At 48.9% G+C, this 16,219-nt stretch overlaps 1 protein-coding gene across 2 annotated transcripts in view; it reads left to right on the top strand.

Moving 5' to 3' along the window:
* The window catches only part of RASGRF1 (Ras protein specific guanine nucleotide releasing factor 1), a 103,344-nt gene extending 95,214 nt beyond the window's left edge, over positions 1–8,130 (top strand). For both annotated transcript variants that reach the window (XM_029238464.1, XM_029238465.1), the window contains 3 exons: positions 2,096–2,213; positions 4,066–4,134; positions 6,808–8,130. In XM_029238464.1, coding sequence (XP_029094297.1) covers positions 2,096–2,213; positions 4,066–4,134; positions 6,808–6,900 — 280 coding nt within the window. In that variant the 3' untranslated portion in view covers positions 6,901–8,130. The remainder of the gene's footprint in view (positions 1–2,095; positions 2,214–4,065; positions 4,135–6,807) is intronic.
* Positions 8,131–16,219: the final 8,089 nt, after the last annotated feature.

Raw genomic sequence — 16,219 nt, 5'->3', positions numbered from 1 at the left:
GAGGTCCTTTGAGCTCTGCGGGCTACCTGGTTCCCATTAAGGGCAGGGGGAGTGCGGCGCCCCCCAGAACCTGCCGGTCAGCACAATGCCTCAGCCGTCCAGCTCCAGAGCGGCTGCTCAGACCTTTGAACTCTTTCTCCATCAGATCCACCAGCCTGTGCTCCAGACTTGGAGTTTGACGGAAAGGAAGTGAAAAGCCAGGCATGTAGAAGTCATGGACTATAATGGCCAGAAGGACCCAGAGAGGTCTGCCAGTGACCAGTATGATTCTTGCTTTTTTTTCTTTTTCACAACTCACAGTAAAAAAAAAAAAAAAAATTGCATTTGACAGTGTGACCCTATATACAAATGCATATATGCATAACAGCAACAAAAATTTCACAAAGCAATTTTAGTCCATGCAATGAACCCAGATATCATCTATTCTCTCTTTTTTTTAATTAAAAAAAAATCTGGTCAACACTCACCAAATTGGTTTTAACACCCATGAAAGGGTGAAGACCGACAGTTCAAAAAACATTTCTCCTGCTCACTGTTTCCCAAACTCCAAGCATCCACCTCCTTCAAGACTTTGCCGTATCCATGTGTCAGCTATATTTGCATTTACTTAATGGTCTCCTTTAAATTAACTCACTATTTCCCAGAAATACATTTAAATAAGAAGGAAAACTCTATACAGCAAATGGGAAAACAGCGTATTTGCCATAAATACACAGGTTACCATAAAAAATAAATACAATGAAATCAAAATAATATTATTAAATTCTGGCCAGATCCTGGTGCTTCCTGAGTGAGACCTGTTACTATTTGTTCAAAAAGAAAAAAAGAGGAAAACGGCACGTGTTAGAAAGTGTCAAAGCTATGCTGTCACCAAATGAGCTCTCTCCTTGAGCAGTGGGGGGGGAGGGAGGGGGGAGTGAAAATCTAATGTTTCTTATCATATGAATCAATTTATTTAAACAGTGTCTGGGCATCACCTAAAATCAACTCTCAAATCACTTAAAATTGTCTTAGCTAACATCAGTTCTCTGGTACGAGGGGAACCTGAGGACCAGAGAGGGAAAGAACTGGCCTAGGGTCACACAGCAAGCAGGCAAGGGACAGAGGCCAGGTTTCTGTTCTTGCTCTACCATCCTCCCTGCCTCCCCTTCCTCTGGAGTGGCAGGACTGTCACAAGGAGACAAAGGTGAGATGGGCTAGAAAGGCGAGTCCCTGTACCTGTGTGCTGAGCTGAGAGAAGGCTTCGGAGCACTGTTTGAGGAGTCCCCTGGGCGAACTATCGGGAGCTCTGCCAGAGTAGAGTGACCACTGGACCCATTACAGAGTCACCCCCTTAACCTAGCACCCCACCCAGAGGCACCAGAACAAGTTGTGCAGGAACAGTAACAGGAGCCCCTGCTTCAGAGCCACAGATCAGAGAGGTCCGGCCCATACTGCTGAGTACCATCCCCACGAAAGCCATCCCCCAGGAGCCACCGATCGTGGGAGCCGTCTCACCCAGCGCCCCCGCCCAGAAGCCAAATCCAGGATGGTGATCTCAGAGGGCAAGGTTTCCCTGAGCTGGCAGCCCAGTGCTTGGGTGGGCAGAGATCCCAGTGGGGAAGAAGTAAAGGGAGAGAAGTCTTGGGGAAAGAAAGAGACAAGGGGCTCGGTGGGGTGGCTGGTGGTGACTGGCAGGAAAGGGCACGGTGCTGTGAAGCCCCCCAGGATGTGATTCTAGGGCGGGATCGGGATGGAGAGTTTCAGGGGAGAGACAGAAAGGAAAGGCGAGCTGGGAGGGGGCTGGCGGCCAAGCCCCAGGGCTCCATCTGGGAGGGAGAGCGGAGAGGTAGAGGAGGGCCTTCTGGCTTGGGGTGGGAGGGGTAAGTGATTGAGACGCCCCAGGCCCCAGCAGGCACCATGTCACCCCCACCACCCCGGAGGACTGACCCTCACACCCAGCTGACAATCCAAGTCCCAAGAGCTGCTATTACTCTTGGCGAATAGAAATCCCTTTCCCTCCAGCAAAGCGAGAGATGCATGCGGGGTGTTCTGTTCTTGGTAGAGGCTCGAGTTTTTAAGTGAAAAACTTCTGTTAACGCCATTTGCTTCAAAGTTGTGACCCACCCTGTGTCCCTTACCTGGGGATGTACCTCACTGACCTGGCCTTCATCGAAGAGGGAACGCCCAACTACACGGAGGACGGCCTGGTCAACTTCTCCAAGATGAGAATGGTGCGTTCCCCACAGCAGAGCGGGGCAGGGGTGGGGGGACATCAAAACCCAGACCCAAGCCCCGGGCTCACCGAGCTGTGCCCGACAGGCCTGGCCGACTGGACACGGCACACGCACTGGGGAGCCTGAACCCAGCTTCTCCAGTAAGAACGGTCACTTCCTCAAACGAGCAGCTAGCATCTGGCAGGCCCTGAGCCAGTTCTACCTGCATCTCCTCCTTTAATGCCCACAGTCTGAGGGGTGGGTGCTCTTATTATTCTCCACCTTACAGGTGAGCAGGCTGAGGCTTGGAGTAATCAATGACCAGCCCAAGGTCACCCCTAAGGAAAAGGCAGAGCCGGGTCTGGGGCCCAAGTCTGTCAGACTCCAAAGCCTGCCCCTTTATTCGCACCCCATCCATTATTGTTCAGATAAGCACTTGTGTTATGTGGCCGCAGCAAAATCATTTCTGCAGCACCTCCTAAGCAAGTAGGTTTCCAGTTTCCCCAGAGGAGTCTAGACCCTGGGAGGGGAGATGAGGATCCTTCCAGCAGGGAGCCTGCTTTCCAGCCAACCTTCTCGTCTTCTCACTCCAACTAGAGAGCCTCTATTTGTATTGGTTCTGTGTCATGGGGTCCCTCCTGAGATTTTGTTCAATAGGTAAGGTTTCCCTGTCAAAGGCAAGTTGGCAGCACTGACCTGGGAACAGGATGGGGGAGCCCCTTTGTGTGGTCTTGCACATGGTGGGCACGTAGAAAGTGGCAGAGGCCTTTAGCTCTTGCTGGAATTGAGGGGGGCTGTTTTAGGATGTTGGATAAGCCAGCACTACTGATCAAATCATATGTTTTTCTCTTAATCACATAGTATAATTAACCTCTAGATTCTTTTTTTCTTTTTAGCAACAAAAATCACTCACTTATTTTCATTACTCAGAGAAAATGATTGGTAATTTTCTTTTACTGTATTATCTCTGAGTCTTTAAAACAATTCTTTCTTCATCATCTATCATGTGACCCTACTAAATACACTTTTTACCTTTCAGAATATGCATCTTTTTTACTGAAGTATAGTTCATTTACAATATTGTGATAGTTTCAGGTATATGACATAGTAATTCAGTATTTTTATAGATTATGTGACTGGATAAAGAAGATGTGGTGTATACAAACACACACACACACACACACACACATGGAGAAAGAGGAATGTTATTCAGCCATAAAAAAGAAGGAAATTCTAAGAGGTACAAACTATTGCTTTGGCTAAGAAGTTCGTTCGGTTACTGAACACGTTGTTCAGTAAAGTTCTTGGTAAAAATGAAAAATGTGTCTTTACTTGAAACCGAACGAACTTTTTCGCCAACCCAATATTATGTATAAAATAAGCTACAAGGTTATGTTGTACAACACGGGGAATACAGCCAATATTTTATAATAGCTATAAGTGGAGGATAACCTTCAAAAATTGTGAATCACTATATATTGCACCTGTAACTTATATAATATTGTACAGCAACTATAGTTAAATAAATAAATCAATTGCATGAAATTCTGCCATTTGCAACAATGTGGATGGACCTAGGGGGTATTATACTTAGTGAAATAAGTCAGAGAAGGACAAATACTCTATGTCATAACTTATAACCTGGAGATGTATAGATTCTTACCAAGTGTCAGCCTTTGAGGCAGGTGGCTGGTTTAAAGAAACTCTCGCTGCCTCAGTGGGGTCTCCCAGGAGGTGAATTAAGAGACTGACTGCAGACATGGCTGTTGATGTCCCTTCTGTTGTGTGGCATGGGTTGCGGGGGAGGGGGGGTTGGGGGAGGGGGTACTAAGAGAAAACTGTCTTCCAAACCTCTCCTTCCTTCCCGCAGATATCCCATATCATCCGAGAGATTCGCCAGTTTCAGCAAACTGCGTACAAGATAGAGCACCAGGCAAAGGTAAGCCGGCAGCATTTCCAGTCACTTCCGCTTTTTCACAAGGGCTCTGGCTGCACTGCCTTCCTCCCTGCCTTTTCCGCTCCACACCCAACCACTTTCTGCCCCGGAGTTCCCTGGGCCCTCTCTTTTCGGAAACCCTTCTTGTCCCCTGTCCCCTGACCCGCCCTGAGTTCCCCCTCCTTTGGACTGCGCTTGTGCTAATCTTTCAGCTCCTGTCTGATTTTTACCTGCCATGGGATGGTTTATAATCATGTCTGACCTCCCCTGAGGCAGGAGAGGCAGTGTTTATCACATCTTTTCGAACTGCTCACCAGTTTCAAAATTCATAGCTAGAAAGGGCACACAGCAAAAAGTCCCCCAGCCTCCAAGTTCCCCTCCCAAAGCCAATTGTATCACCCATTTTTTGTGTGTGTATGCAAACACACGCCAACTTTTTTTTACTATGATGTATACTGTAGCATACTATACATTGCTTCAGCATCATTCCTTTTTCCCTTAATAACATATCTTGGAGATATTTCCTGTTGAGGCAGAAGCATTCTCCTTCTTCCTTACGGCTGCAGAGAAATTCATGTATTTATTCGATCCTCTATACTGATGGACATTTAAGTTGTTTCAGTCTTTTGCTGCTATAGACAAAGTGGGGGAGAAAACACCTTGTACATTCGGGAATCAGAGAGTGCTGTGAGAGTGTGAATCCAGGGGCCTGTACTGGGGTTGGGGGACAGGGCCCATCTGAGAAGCACAGAGACCGCAGACAGCCGCTATGAGTAGCCTCAGACAAGCCTGAACCAGGTGGGACTGTGGGCTTCTAGAAGGATCTGGAGCCGTGTCCTAAGGAGAGTGGGAAGCCCTGAAAGGAGCTTACAGGACTGGATTAATACGCATTTTTTAAAAGGTGGTGGGGCTGTATGGAGAGAGGTTGGCATGTTAGTCTCATTTCACTACTCAAACCCTGTGCCGTTAGCCCCATTTTACAGTTAAAATAACTGGGGCTTGCTAATCCAGACTCTGGCTCCGAATCCTATGACTTTTTTACGCTGCCCAGAGATGTATTTGCTTCCCATCCAGCTTCTTAACCTCCTAGTTTGAAGTTCACAAAAAATATCCAGCTCCAGACACACTCCTGAACATACCAGAAAATCAAGCTCTTAGTATTTTTCCCTTCTACTTTCCTTTGTGATAGACTTGCCCTGTTTCCTGCCATGTTCTGTGAACTCACTCTCTGTCTTACAGCTGACAGCCACAAAGAGAAGAAAAATCAGTGGGTTAACCAATTGTGCCACTTTTTCCTTGTTCATTCATTCGCTCAAGTATTTACTGAGCATGTACTGTGTGCCAGGCACTGTATTAGGCCTTGGCCCCTTCTTAAACTAGCCCTCGAGCTCCGTATGCAATACAAATACATGTTACTGCCCTTCAGACTCTTTTCCTTAACAGCTTTGCAGTGGTGGTATTTGCTGCCAGTCTCCTGCTAAAGCAAGATTTTTAGGGAAACAAATGCTCATGACGGAGGAAACTAACTAACCAGTCTGCTGATTCCCAGAGTGTTTGGGAGGGTTGAGATTTTGTGCTCTAGAAAGCGCTGTTCACAGGAAGCTACTAGCTATTTATAAAAGTCTGGTCTATTTCATATGGCTGTAAAATCGCCACATCTTTATCAGTGGATATGAGTTCATCTAGACAGTGGTATCTGAGGTTGTCTTCCTAGAGGTGCTGGATGAGAGCCACTAATCAGACACAATAATCATTTCATCTGTGACTGGTGATCAGCATCGTAGGAAGCCGGTTCCGTCCCTCACAGTAGCAGAGGGTCCATTAGCAAAGATGCTCGCAACAAAGACTTGATTTTTCTCAAGCAGCTATCAGAAGATTCCCAATTACGTGCTAAGAAATATAATGTGTTTTCTTCTTTCTGCTCTGAGTTTCTGTGGAAAAACATGAACCTTCAACTCCAAACAACTGACAAGTCAATGAGCCTTGGAAAGATTCTTTTCGAAGGGCGGGTGGGGTTTGCCTATGAGATCTGGGCTCTGATCTCTCATCATACATTTAACACACAGGAATCCAGCAAAACACTTGAGAGCAGTGTGAAGTGGGGAGGGAAGAGGAAGGAGAGTGATTGAGTCCACGAGGTGACTCTTCCTGATTTTCCACTCTGAGATTTTGCCCTGGAGTGAGCCTCATGAGACGAAAAATAAGGGGGGCTCTTTCCTTACACGGCCTCAGTTTCCACTGTCTTCTCTTGGGTGAATCTCTCTCGGTGTTACATAAACCTGGTGTTTAACTACGTTTTTCCAACATACAGAAACATTGAAAGAATTGTGAACACCCGTACATCCACTACCTAGATGCTACAATTAACATTTTAGATATGTAGATAGAGATGATTTTTAATATGAGCCCAAAATATTTCACGTAATGTTCAACCAAAGAAACGGTGGTCAAGAGTAATTTTGACTATATGTGATTTTATATTACTGTGAAGACAAAAAAGGCAAAAAATAATACTAAGAAACAACACTGCTTAATGCATCTTTGCCTCATGTGCAAGCCTGACACCGCTCCCCGCCTCCACCCTAGTGCCTGATTCCCAGGAGACACCCGACGTCCACGTAGCATTATGGAGGTCCCATCGCCCTGCCATTCCTTTTTCTCTTTTCCTTTTCTCAGGTAACCCAATATTTACTGGACCAATCTTTTGTGATGGACGAAGAAAGTCTCTACAAGTGTTCTCTCCGAATAGAACCAAAACTCCCCACCTGAAGCTGTACCCAGCCCACCGCCATGGACACATGCTATATGATATTGTACATAGTCGTTTGGTTTCTCTGGGTTTTCTTCTTTAGTATGTGCTTCTCCAAGAATACAAATCCGTTCTTGTTCTTAGATTCCTGTAGAACCAAAATATGAATCTCTGCACCGGTTAGGACTTGGTCCACGCACCCCATCCCTCGTTTCCTGCAGTGCCTGTTTCCTTGAAACAGCTGTACTCTTAGTCTGTTCTTCCCAGCCCCTCACTCTCCCCCAAAGGGAAAACAGAATCCGTGCATACACGAATCTTTGGCACCAGTCCTGCTTCTGTCCGTCCCCAGCCCAGGCCCCTGGGTTGAGCTGGCCACACAGCATCCTCCGGCATGTTCCATGTAGCTGTTATAACAGGGTGGGGGGTAGGGGGGAGGCGGGAGGGGGAACCGTACCCTGAAGTCCAGTCATCGACAAATCTTCCCGCTGACGGTGATGCCAATTTCCAAAGCAGCTTTTTCAGCCAAAATCGCAGGTCTCAAAACTCCGTGTCTCCCAGTGACCTGGAGGGAAAGGAGTCCTGTCCGCTGAGAACCACGCCCTGCGACACTGAGGCCACCACCTCGTTCAGGCACCACGTCGCTCCTGGCTCTGAGAATAAAGCCAGGTAGCGTGACTAGCAGTCTCGATAACCCTGGACAAGGCCCTGGAACTTCCTGAGGAAAACAGAATCACAACACAAAGTCATGTCGACTTCTGCCGACGGCTGCCCAGCATTCACTGCGAGTCGGGAACACACAAAAATGTCACTTTTCCTCTATGAGCTGCCTAACGGGCACTACAAGCTTACGTTGAGATGCTCCAAGTCTGTATGCCTTGTGAAAAAAATAGTACCACACTGTAGAATTAGGAAATCAATAACCAAGTGTTTTTATTGCATATACTGTAGTCCTGTCTAAATGCCTTCTAGCAGGAATATAGTACTGTAGTGCTTATTCTGTGAATATTACCATCTATTTTTTACATTGTACAGTATAGAAAACACAGGTTAACTCTGAAGTGGCAGGCATGCTCCACTCTGACAAACAGACAACTTTTGCTGTAAGCAATACCTAGTGGTATGAGAATTCTATTTCAAGTCCTACAATATTTCAACTTACAGCTTGTTTGGAAAAAAAAGAAATTTCCATTTTTGTAAAAATATATGTTTCCTGATTACCTCTTGCTAATAAATCTATTCTATCTCAGGGTGAACGGCGGAATTTTGATGGGTTTCATTTATTCACGCAAGGGATATTTGATGAGCACTTGGTCCTTATCAGGCCCTGGGCTCAGACCAGAGATCTGGAGTGATAAGGGCAGAATCACTGCTTTTGGGGGGTACTCAGAGTCTGATGAGGGAGACTGTTGATGTTCTCTATTGCAGCAGGAACAAATACCTCCAAAACTTAATGTGATGGCTGAAAACAATCTTTCACAGTTCTGTGAGTTGACTGGGCCCAGCTGGTGGTTCTTGCTTGGAGTCCCTTGTGAGGTGCCGGTCACAGAGCAGCTGAGGCTGGAGTCATCTGAAGGCTTGACTGGACGGGGTGTCCAAGATGGTGCTCTCCCATAGCTGGGGGCTGAGCTGGGGCTGTCAACCACAGCGTCCACACGTGGCCTCTCCACGTGGCTTGGGCTTCTCACAGTATGGCAGCTGGGTCCGAAGAGCAGCCTTCCTAGAGACTCAGGCAGAAGCTGCAAGGCTTCTTCTGACCTAGGCTCAGAATTCCCAGAACATCACACCCACAGTGTTCTATTGGTCAAGCACATCACCAAGGCCAGCCTGGTCACAAGGGGAAGAGAATCAAGCACCTCCTCTTGATGGGAAGAGCCACAAAGAATGTGCAGCCATCTTTAAGCTACTAGAGAGACAGACCGTTTGAGCCACGCTGTCACAGGATGGTGCAGGAAGTGCCTTGGGGACACCACGGAGGAAAGGGCAGTGGTGGGGGGATTGGAAAAAGCTCTACAGAGGTGTAAGGATGGTGTGGGATAAGTAGGGATGATTTTCCAGAAGAAGGTGGGCAGGGAGGGCATGCCGGGCAGGGGGACCAGCAAAATCCCAGAAGCATGAAAGAATACACTTGTTTGGGGAAGAGCTAGTATGGGCGTGGCCCCAGGGAAGGCACCCTGGTCCTCCCCAGACCCCTCCTCACAACCACCCATAAGGGTGGGCCCAGAACACGACCCTCAGTGACAGGCATGAGGCCCGCTGGGAGGCAAGACCCTTTTCCCTGGGAGCTACAGCCAACAGGCTCCATGACTGCTTGTTTTCTTCAGACACAGAAAAGCAGTTAAGGTTGCTGGGAGGATTCAGTGTGCTGCTACAAGCTGCTACCCTGAGGTGATGAGCACGGGACAAGCACTTGCTAACCATGAACTATCTGTAGAGCCCTGACTGTTTCAGGTCATCTTAGGCACTGGACTTAGCCATGAACAATGCAGTCAAGGTCCCTGCCTTGGGAATTCCCTGGTGGTTAAGACTCTGTGCTCCCAATGCAGGGGGCCCGGGTTCTATCCCTGGTCAGGGAACTAGATCCCACATGCCACAACTAAAAGATCCCACGTACCAGCAACTAAAGATCTGGCGTGGGGCTTCCCTGGTGGCGCAGTGGTTGAGAGTCCGCCTGCCGATGCAGGGGACACGGGTTTGTGCCCCAGTCCGGGAAGATCCCACATGCTGCAGAGCGGCTGGGCCCGTGAGCCATGGCCGCTGAGCCTGCACGTCCGGAGCCTGTGCTCCGCAACGGGAGAGGCCGCAACAGTGAGAGGCCCGTGTACCACAAAAAAAAAAAAAAAAAAAAGTTTTGAAACTAGAGAGAGGTACTGCACAATGTTGCACAGTGTTCTCTAGGCATTAAATGTCTCTGAATTCTACACTTTAAAATGGTTAATTTATGGGATTTCCCTGGCGGTCCAGTGGTTAAGACTCCATGCTTCCACCGCAGGGGCCACGGGTTCCATCCCTGGTTGGGGAACTAAGATCCTGCATTCCACGTGGTGTGGCCAAAAATTAAAAAATAAAAATAAATAAAATAGTTAATTCATGTTACGTGAATGTCACCTCAAAAGAAAAAAAAAAAAAGACAGAAAGAACTGAATGTAACTGTCTGCTCATTAAAAAGTGCTCCAGATGTGATCAGAAATTATATCAGTAAATGGGATAACTCTGAATTATATGTTTTAAAATGGTTAGTTGTATACTGTATTGATTTCACTTCATTTGAAATAAAAAAAAAAAAACAGTAAAAAAAGAAAGGGGGGCAGGGGGTTGTTCAGAGAGAACTTCTTAGAGGCACTGTCCCAAACTGGGCCTTGAAGGGCTAGAAACCCAAGGTTTCTAGCTGAGCAAAGAGTGGGGGGCCTGGGTGTCTCAGATGAGGGACAGTCCGAGCGATGGCTGAGCAAGTCTGGTGAGGCGTCCAGGGAGAGAGGGGACCAGGCAGGTGGCAGGTGGGAGGGGCCTGCCGGGGTCCCTGAGTGGCTGGCCGGGGAGTCACCCAGAGGTACCACAGCAGGGCTCGATGGTGAAATCAGGCAGACTCCCTCTGGCCCAGCCTGACTCTATTTTCATTCAGACAGCCCCTTATCAGCACTGATCACAGCATACGCCATAACGTATGTTTACTGTGCAATTACTACCCACACTCAGATCAAGTGACTCGTGGCCCAGAGACAGTCAAGACCCATTTCTTATTGCCGGCAAGGGAAGTCAGGTATGTCCTGCTCACACAGGACAGGGTCCTGGCAAACCAGCTGCTCGTCTTCCAGGTCTGGAGCCTCCCCACGGCCCCAACTGCTGTGCTTTGTCTTTGGTTCCCGCCAAGCCTCGTGTCCACCCACAAACCAGTACACCCATTCTTGCTTGTCTCCAGCCCTCTCACGGCACCCGGAAGTCATCAGGAGGGGAGTACAGCACCTGCAAACCTCTCTCAGCCAGGATCCGAAGCCCCTCACATATCACCTTTAAAGCCACCAGCGTTTTATCGTCTGACTCAATAAATAACAACAGCGACTGCTACTGCTACCGTTTCTGTCCAGCCTGCAGCGTGTCAGGCTCTGTGTCTGAGCTCGAGCTCCTGGGTATTTTTACCTCCATTTCACAGAGGAGGGCAAGATACAGGAAACCCGATTTTCCAAATATTTAACCACCAGCATGGCATGAGTACTGACCACTCAGACTAACGGCCAAAAGGGTGCAAACTTGCTGAAAATCAACCGGCTCTGCAGGACACTCTCCAAAATAGTAGGGGATGAAGCATAACAGTGTGTGGTGCAGATGGTTAATTCAGGAGATCAGGAAGAGGAAGTTTCTGTGGAGGCAAGAGGACAAGGCAGGAGGAAAGGGGTGGAGGTAGGGCTGTGCCCAGAACAGGGAGCTCAGCTGTGGACTGGTGAAGAATGCAGTGGCAGTGGACACTGCAGACAGAGTAGGGATATATCATAGAAGGTCTTAAGCGAAAACAGAGGAGTGTAGACGGGGAGAATGTGTGAACAACAAGTGACTGAAGGAGGCCCTGGAGGCAGACACGCTCTGGGCTCCAGCCCCTGAGTTCCTGCCTCCCGCAGATGCAAGAGTGAAGCAAACCGAACAGGGATAAGTTTCCCCTGCACAGGGGTACAGGGGCTTACAGAAAAGTCCAGAAACTGGTGCTCCGTCATAGGGCCAGGACGAGGGTGAAAGAAATGAGACATACCCTCTCGGGTGCAACATTTAAGGGAGGGCCAAAAAACTCAGTCATGATATTTTTATTGCATAATATTTTAATGCAGTATTTTAAAATAACAAAAATTAATGCAAAAACCTATGATGAACAAAATATCACACATGAAGAAACAAAACAATGACAGGATAAAACCCTGTACTTGCTCAACATAACCTTACTGGCTTCACCCCAATCCTGGCCATAATGAAACACAGCTTCTGGACTTTTCTGCAAGCCTTCACGCTTTCTTGGATGTGAATACAGCATCTTCAGGGCTTTAAACAAAACCAGTGGTGATTCCCATGTTCCCTGACTTCTTAGGGGACAAACAACGCCTTCTCATGCAGTTGGAGGACATTGTCAGGCTGACTTCTCTGACTCAGGGCAAGGGAAATAATCAAGATAGCTAAATAGGATGTCTCCTCATCAACAATGGAGCTAGCAAGAGGTCCAACTTCATATTACAATCCAACCGAAGTTGCTCTTTGATGCAGACTCCTACACCTCATGCATTCGTTACCTTTCCCACTCTACAAACTCTCTGGTCACTCATCTCTATATCCACTGATTCATCCTTCCACCCATCCCCATCTATCCATCCAATCCATCCACCCATCCATCCGTCAGTGAGGCTTCTTCTGACCCTGCCTCCATTTATTTTTTTTTAATTATTGTTTTTTTTTGTTTTGTTTTGTTTTTTTGCAGTACGCGGGCCTCTCACTGTTCTGGCCTCTCCCGTTGCGGGGCACAGGCTCCAGACACACAGGCCCAGCAGCCACGGCTCACGGGCCCAGCCGCTCCGCGGCATGTGGGATCCTCCCGGACCGGGGCGCGAACCCGTGTCCCCTGCATCGGCAGGTGGACTCTCAACCACTGCGCCACCAGGGAAGCCCCAACCCATCCATCCCATTCATCCATCCATCCATTCATCCTTCCATCTTTCCAACCAAGCATCCATTTAGTCTCTCAACCATAAAGCCATTTCCCCAAATATCCATCCATCCCTACTTCCATCCATTCATCCATTTATGCATCCTTACAGACCGTCATCCACCCAAACCACTTAACCAAACCTCTGCTTACCTACTATGTAAAATCAGCATGTGGGTGTGAAAAGAGCTCCATCACCTACCAGCAGACCTACTTAACTTCTCCAAATCTAATTTCTTTATCAAGAAAGTGGCTGTGTGCATTCTCAAAAACCTTCACAGGGCTGTTATGAGCATTAAAGAACAAAATCCCTGTAAATGGTAGTTATTGTAAATATTACATTATTATGGCAATTATTATTATTATTACAAGATGCTAGAGGTAGAGGGCAGAAATATAATGAATCTGGTGAGGGGCCCAGTTTTCCTGCCAGGATGCTGACTCTGACAAGTGATCTGGGAAACCAGTTAAAGCCGTAGGTAATAGCTGGGGAGGGGATAATGTTCTGAGGGGAAGAGGGGAATGACCAGCAGATTTGGCCTAAAGAAAAAGGATCAGTGGAGGTGGGGGGGCGATAATTCCTAGAACAGTAAGAAGGAGGTGCTGACTGAGGATTCCAGGAGCTGCGGTTGGTTGGATGCCTGAGCTGTGTTGATGCGTCAGGGAACTCTAGGCCTGGACAATCAGGAAGGCAGGCAGGCCTCCAGGCTCAGTGTCATTCACCTGCTTCCGTGGAGCAGCTGCCCACTCCTGTGGAGAACTCTGGACTCAGTTAGCCAGGCGGTCAAACCCCAGCTCTCTTACTGATTAGTTGTGGGACCACAGATGAGTTACTTAAGTGTCTCAGTCTCCTCATCTATGTCCTGGGGGAAAACATCAATAGAATTAAGAAAGTTTATTCATGTAAAGCGCTCAACACTGAGTCTAACACATCCCTAGAGGAGATGATGACTCCTGGGTGTGGAGGATAAGACCTGCTCTCCCCTCTTGCCCTCCCCAGACTCCAGAAGTGCAAAAATGGGGCACAGGAGCCCGAGACCAGGCCCAGCCCTCTATCACCAGAGACACCAGTCAGCTTGAGCACGTCACCTGATGTACTGGTTTCCTATTGCTGCGGACCAGATTACTACAAACTTAAGAGGCTTAAAACAATGCAAATTTATTACCTCACAGGTAGAGAGGTCGGAAGTCCACGTGGAGGGACTTCCCCGGCAGTCCAGCAGTTAAGACCCCCATGCTTCCACTGCAGGGGGCACAGTTTCGTCCCCTGGTCGGGGAGCTAAGATCCTGTTTGCCACGTGGTGTGCGCGGAAAAAAAAAAAAGTCCACGTGGATTTGGCTGGTTCCTCTGCTCCAGGTCTCACACAGCTGAAAGCAAGGGGTCAGCAAGGCTGCCTTCCTTTCCGGCGGATGCCGCAGGACGAATCTGCTTCCAAGCTGATTGAGGTCGTTGGCAGAATTCAGCTCCATGTGGTTGTGGGGCTGAGGTCTCCGTTTCCTTACTGGCCGTGGGCTGGGGTCATTCTCAGCTTCTAGAGGCCACTCACAGTCCTTGGCTCAGGGCCCCCGTCAAAGCCAGCTATGGTGGGTAGAGTCCTTCTCGTGGTTCAAAGAGCTCTGACCTCCCTCTGCCTCATCTCTCTGAGCCTCCCACTTTCCTCTTCTGCTCTGAATGGCCACTGTGATTACATCAGTACCTCTCAGCTAATACAGGATGATCCCCCCAAATCAGCTGATTTGAAGCCTAATTCCACCTGCAAATTCCCTGCCCAGCAGTCTGTAGATTGTGTTCGATCAAATAACTGAGCGATGGAAACTAGAATTCTGCCCACCATCCCTGGCTCGGCACTCTGTGTCCAGCACCAGTCCTCAACCTCCCCTCTGTGGGAATACAGAGGACCAAGACTGCAGAGAAACCCTCACAGAGGCTGGAGCCATAGGAGTAGATGAACTCACCAAGAAAGTGGCTGCAGGGAGCGAAGGACGGAGAGAGAGCCCAAGACTGAGCCCGTATTTGGGGTGAGTCACTATTATGGTGCCGTGCTTGGGTCCAGTGTTTTACCTATAACTAAACTGTAAAACTATGTTTAACCACTCTGGGAGGCAGGGCACCTACTCGCATTTTACAGATGAGGAAACCGAGGTCCTGTGGGGGGCGAACCACTGGCTTAGGTCACATGGTGAATCCGTAGGAGGACTAGAACCAAACATTAGTCTATAACTGACCAAGCCAGTGCCTTTCATATCTCAGGCCTTCTTGAATGAACCACAAAGGAGGGCCACTGGAGACCCAGCACAGGGAACGAGTTTGGGGTCTGAGGTCTAATACTAGGGCCTTCGGTCCTGCCACTCTCCTGGTGGCTCAGATGGGCAGAAAGATGAGGTGGTTCCTGCACACCTGAAGGATAGGCCATCACAGAGGCTGGACACCTTTATCCCAAAGCCAGGGGCTTAACTTTCCAAATAGCAACCATGCAGGGTCTTTTCTCAGACATTTGCCTCAAAGCACACCCAAGGGGCATCCAGACAGGGGCTGATTTATAAACTGACAAAGATCTGCTTTATCTGAAAAGACAGTGTCTGCTGGCACTGCTAACCTTCATGCAGATTCAGTGCCCACCCTGAGCAGTCACCCTGAAGCCCTGTAAGTGCCGATTCCAGAGCCATACCCAGACCTGCCAGTCAAATCCCAAGACAGAACTCCAGGAATCTGCTTCCTCAGGAGCCTCACAGGCGGAGTCTGGGTGAGAACTAGGTTTCCTCCTGTCTGAGGGAAGGAGACATAAGACAGCTCAGATCTGACAGGCCAGCCCTAACAGGCTCTGACCACACCGAAATGCCTCGGGCTACAAAAGAGCAGGGTGAGCAAGTGCAGTAGGTCAAACCTGGGTTCAGACTCCCTCTGCACGCTTACTGGGAACGTTACCATCAACTCTCGGAGCCTCAGTTTCCCCATTTGTAAAATGGCAGGTCCACAACCTGCCACTTGGCAGGGTGATGACCTAAGTGAAGAACCTGGCCCCACTGGGTGCTGCAGGCAGGTCTGATCATCCTCTCCTCTCCCTTGAAGCAACCCCTGTGCATGTTTCCTTCATTGGAGATGTTCATTGTTTTATTTATCTCACACCCAGACTCTTATAAATCATATTCTTCCTTTTTCAGATTTGCAAAAAAGAAAAAATGGCTCTACAGCTGCTAATAGGACTTTCTCAGCAGAAAGACTTTAGACTTTCTTGGGGGGCCGGCGGGGGTAGGGGTGGAACAAGCTCATAAGAACTGCTATCTACTTCCTCTAGTTTAAGTTCATTCCAAGGCTCAAGGGACAACCAGGGGAATGTGATTAATGAGGGTGGGAGATGGGGGCTCTGGGGTGGGGACAGGCACCACCCTCGCCCATAGTGCCTGCCAGTCCTGACAGACCGGCAGATCTAGGACCCCGCCGCACGGAGCGGTCTAACTCTCCTCTACCCTTCCTTGCAGAGGAGGAGACAGGGGAGTGATGTGGCCAGGACGGGAGGTCGAAGGCGGTCCACTCCCACGAGCCTGGCGCTCCGGGCAGTCCTGCAAGGTCCCGCCGCCTCCCGCCTCCTCCCCCCGCCTCCCGCCTCCTCCCCCCGCCTCCCGCCTCCTCCCCCCGCCCCCCCCACTCCCGCCCGGCCCCG

This window comes from Monodon monoceros, unplaced genomic scaffold (genome assembly GCF_005190385.1).
Source record: "Monodon monoceros isolate NGI ecotype Baffin Bay Population unplaced genomic scaffold, NGI_Narwhal_1 Super_Scaffold_21, whole genome shotgun sequence".
Lineage (NCBI taxonomy): Eukaryota > Metazoa > Chordata > Mammalia > Artiodactyla > Monodontidae > Monodon > Monodon monoceros.
The sequence above is the reverse complement of the archived record's forward strand: the minus strand, read 5'-3'. Positions and strand labels throughout refer to the sequence as shown.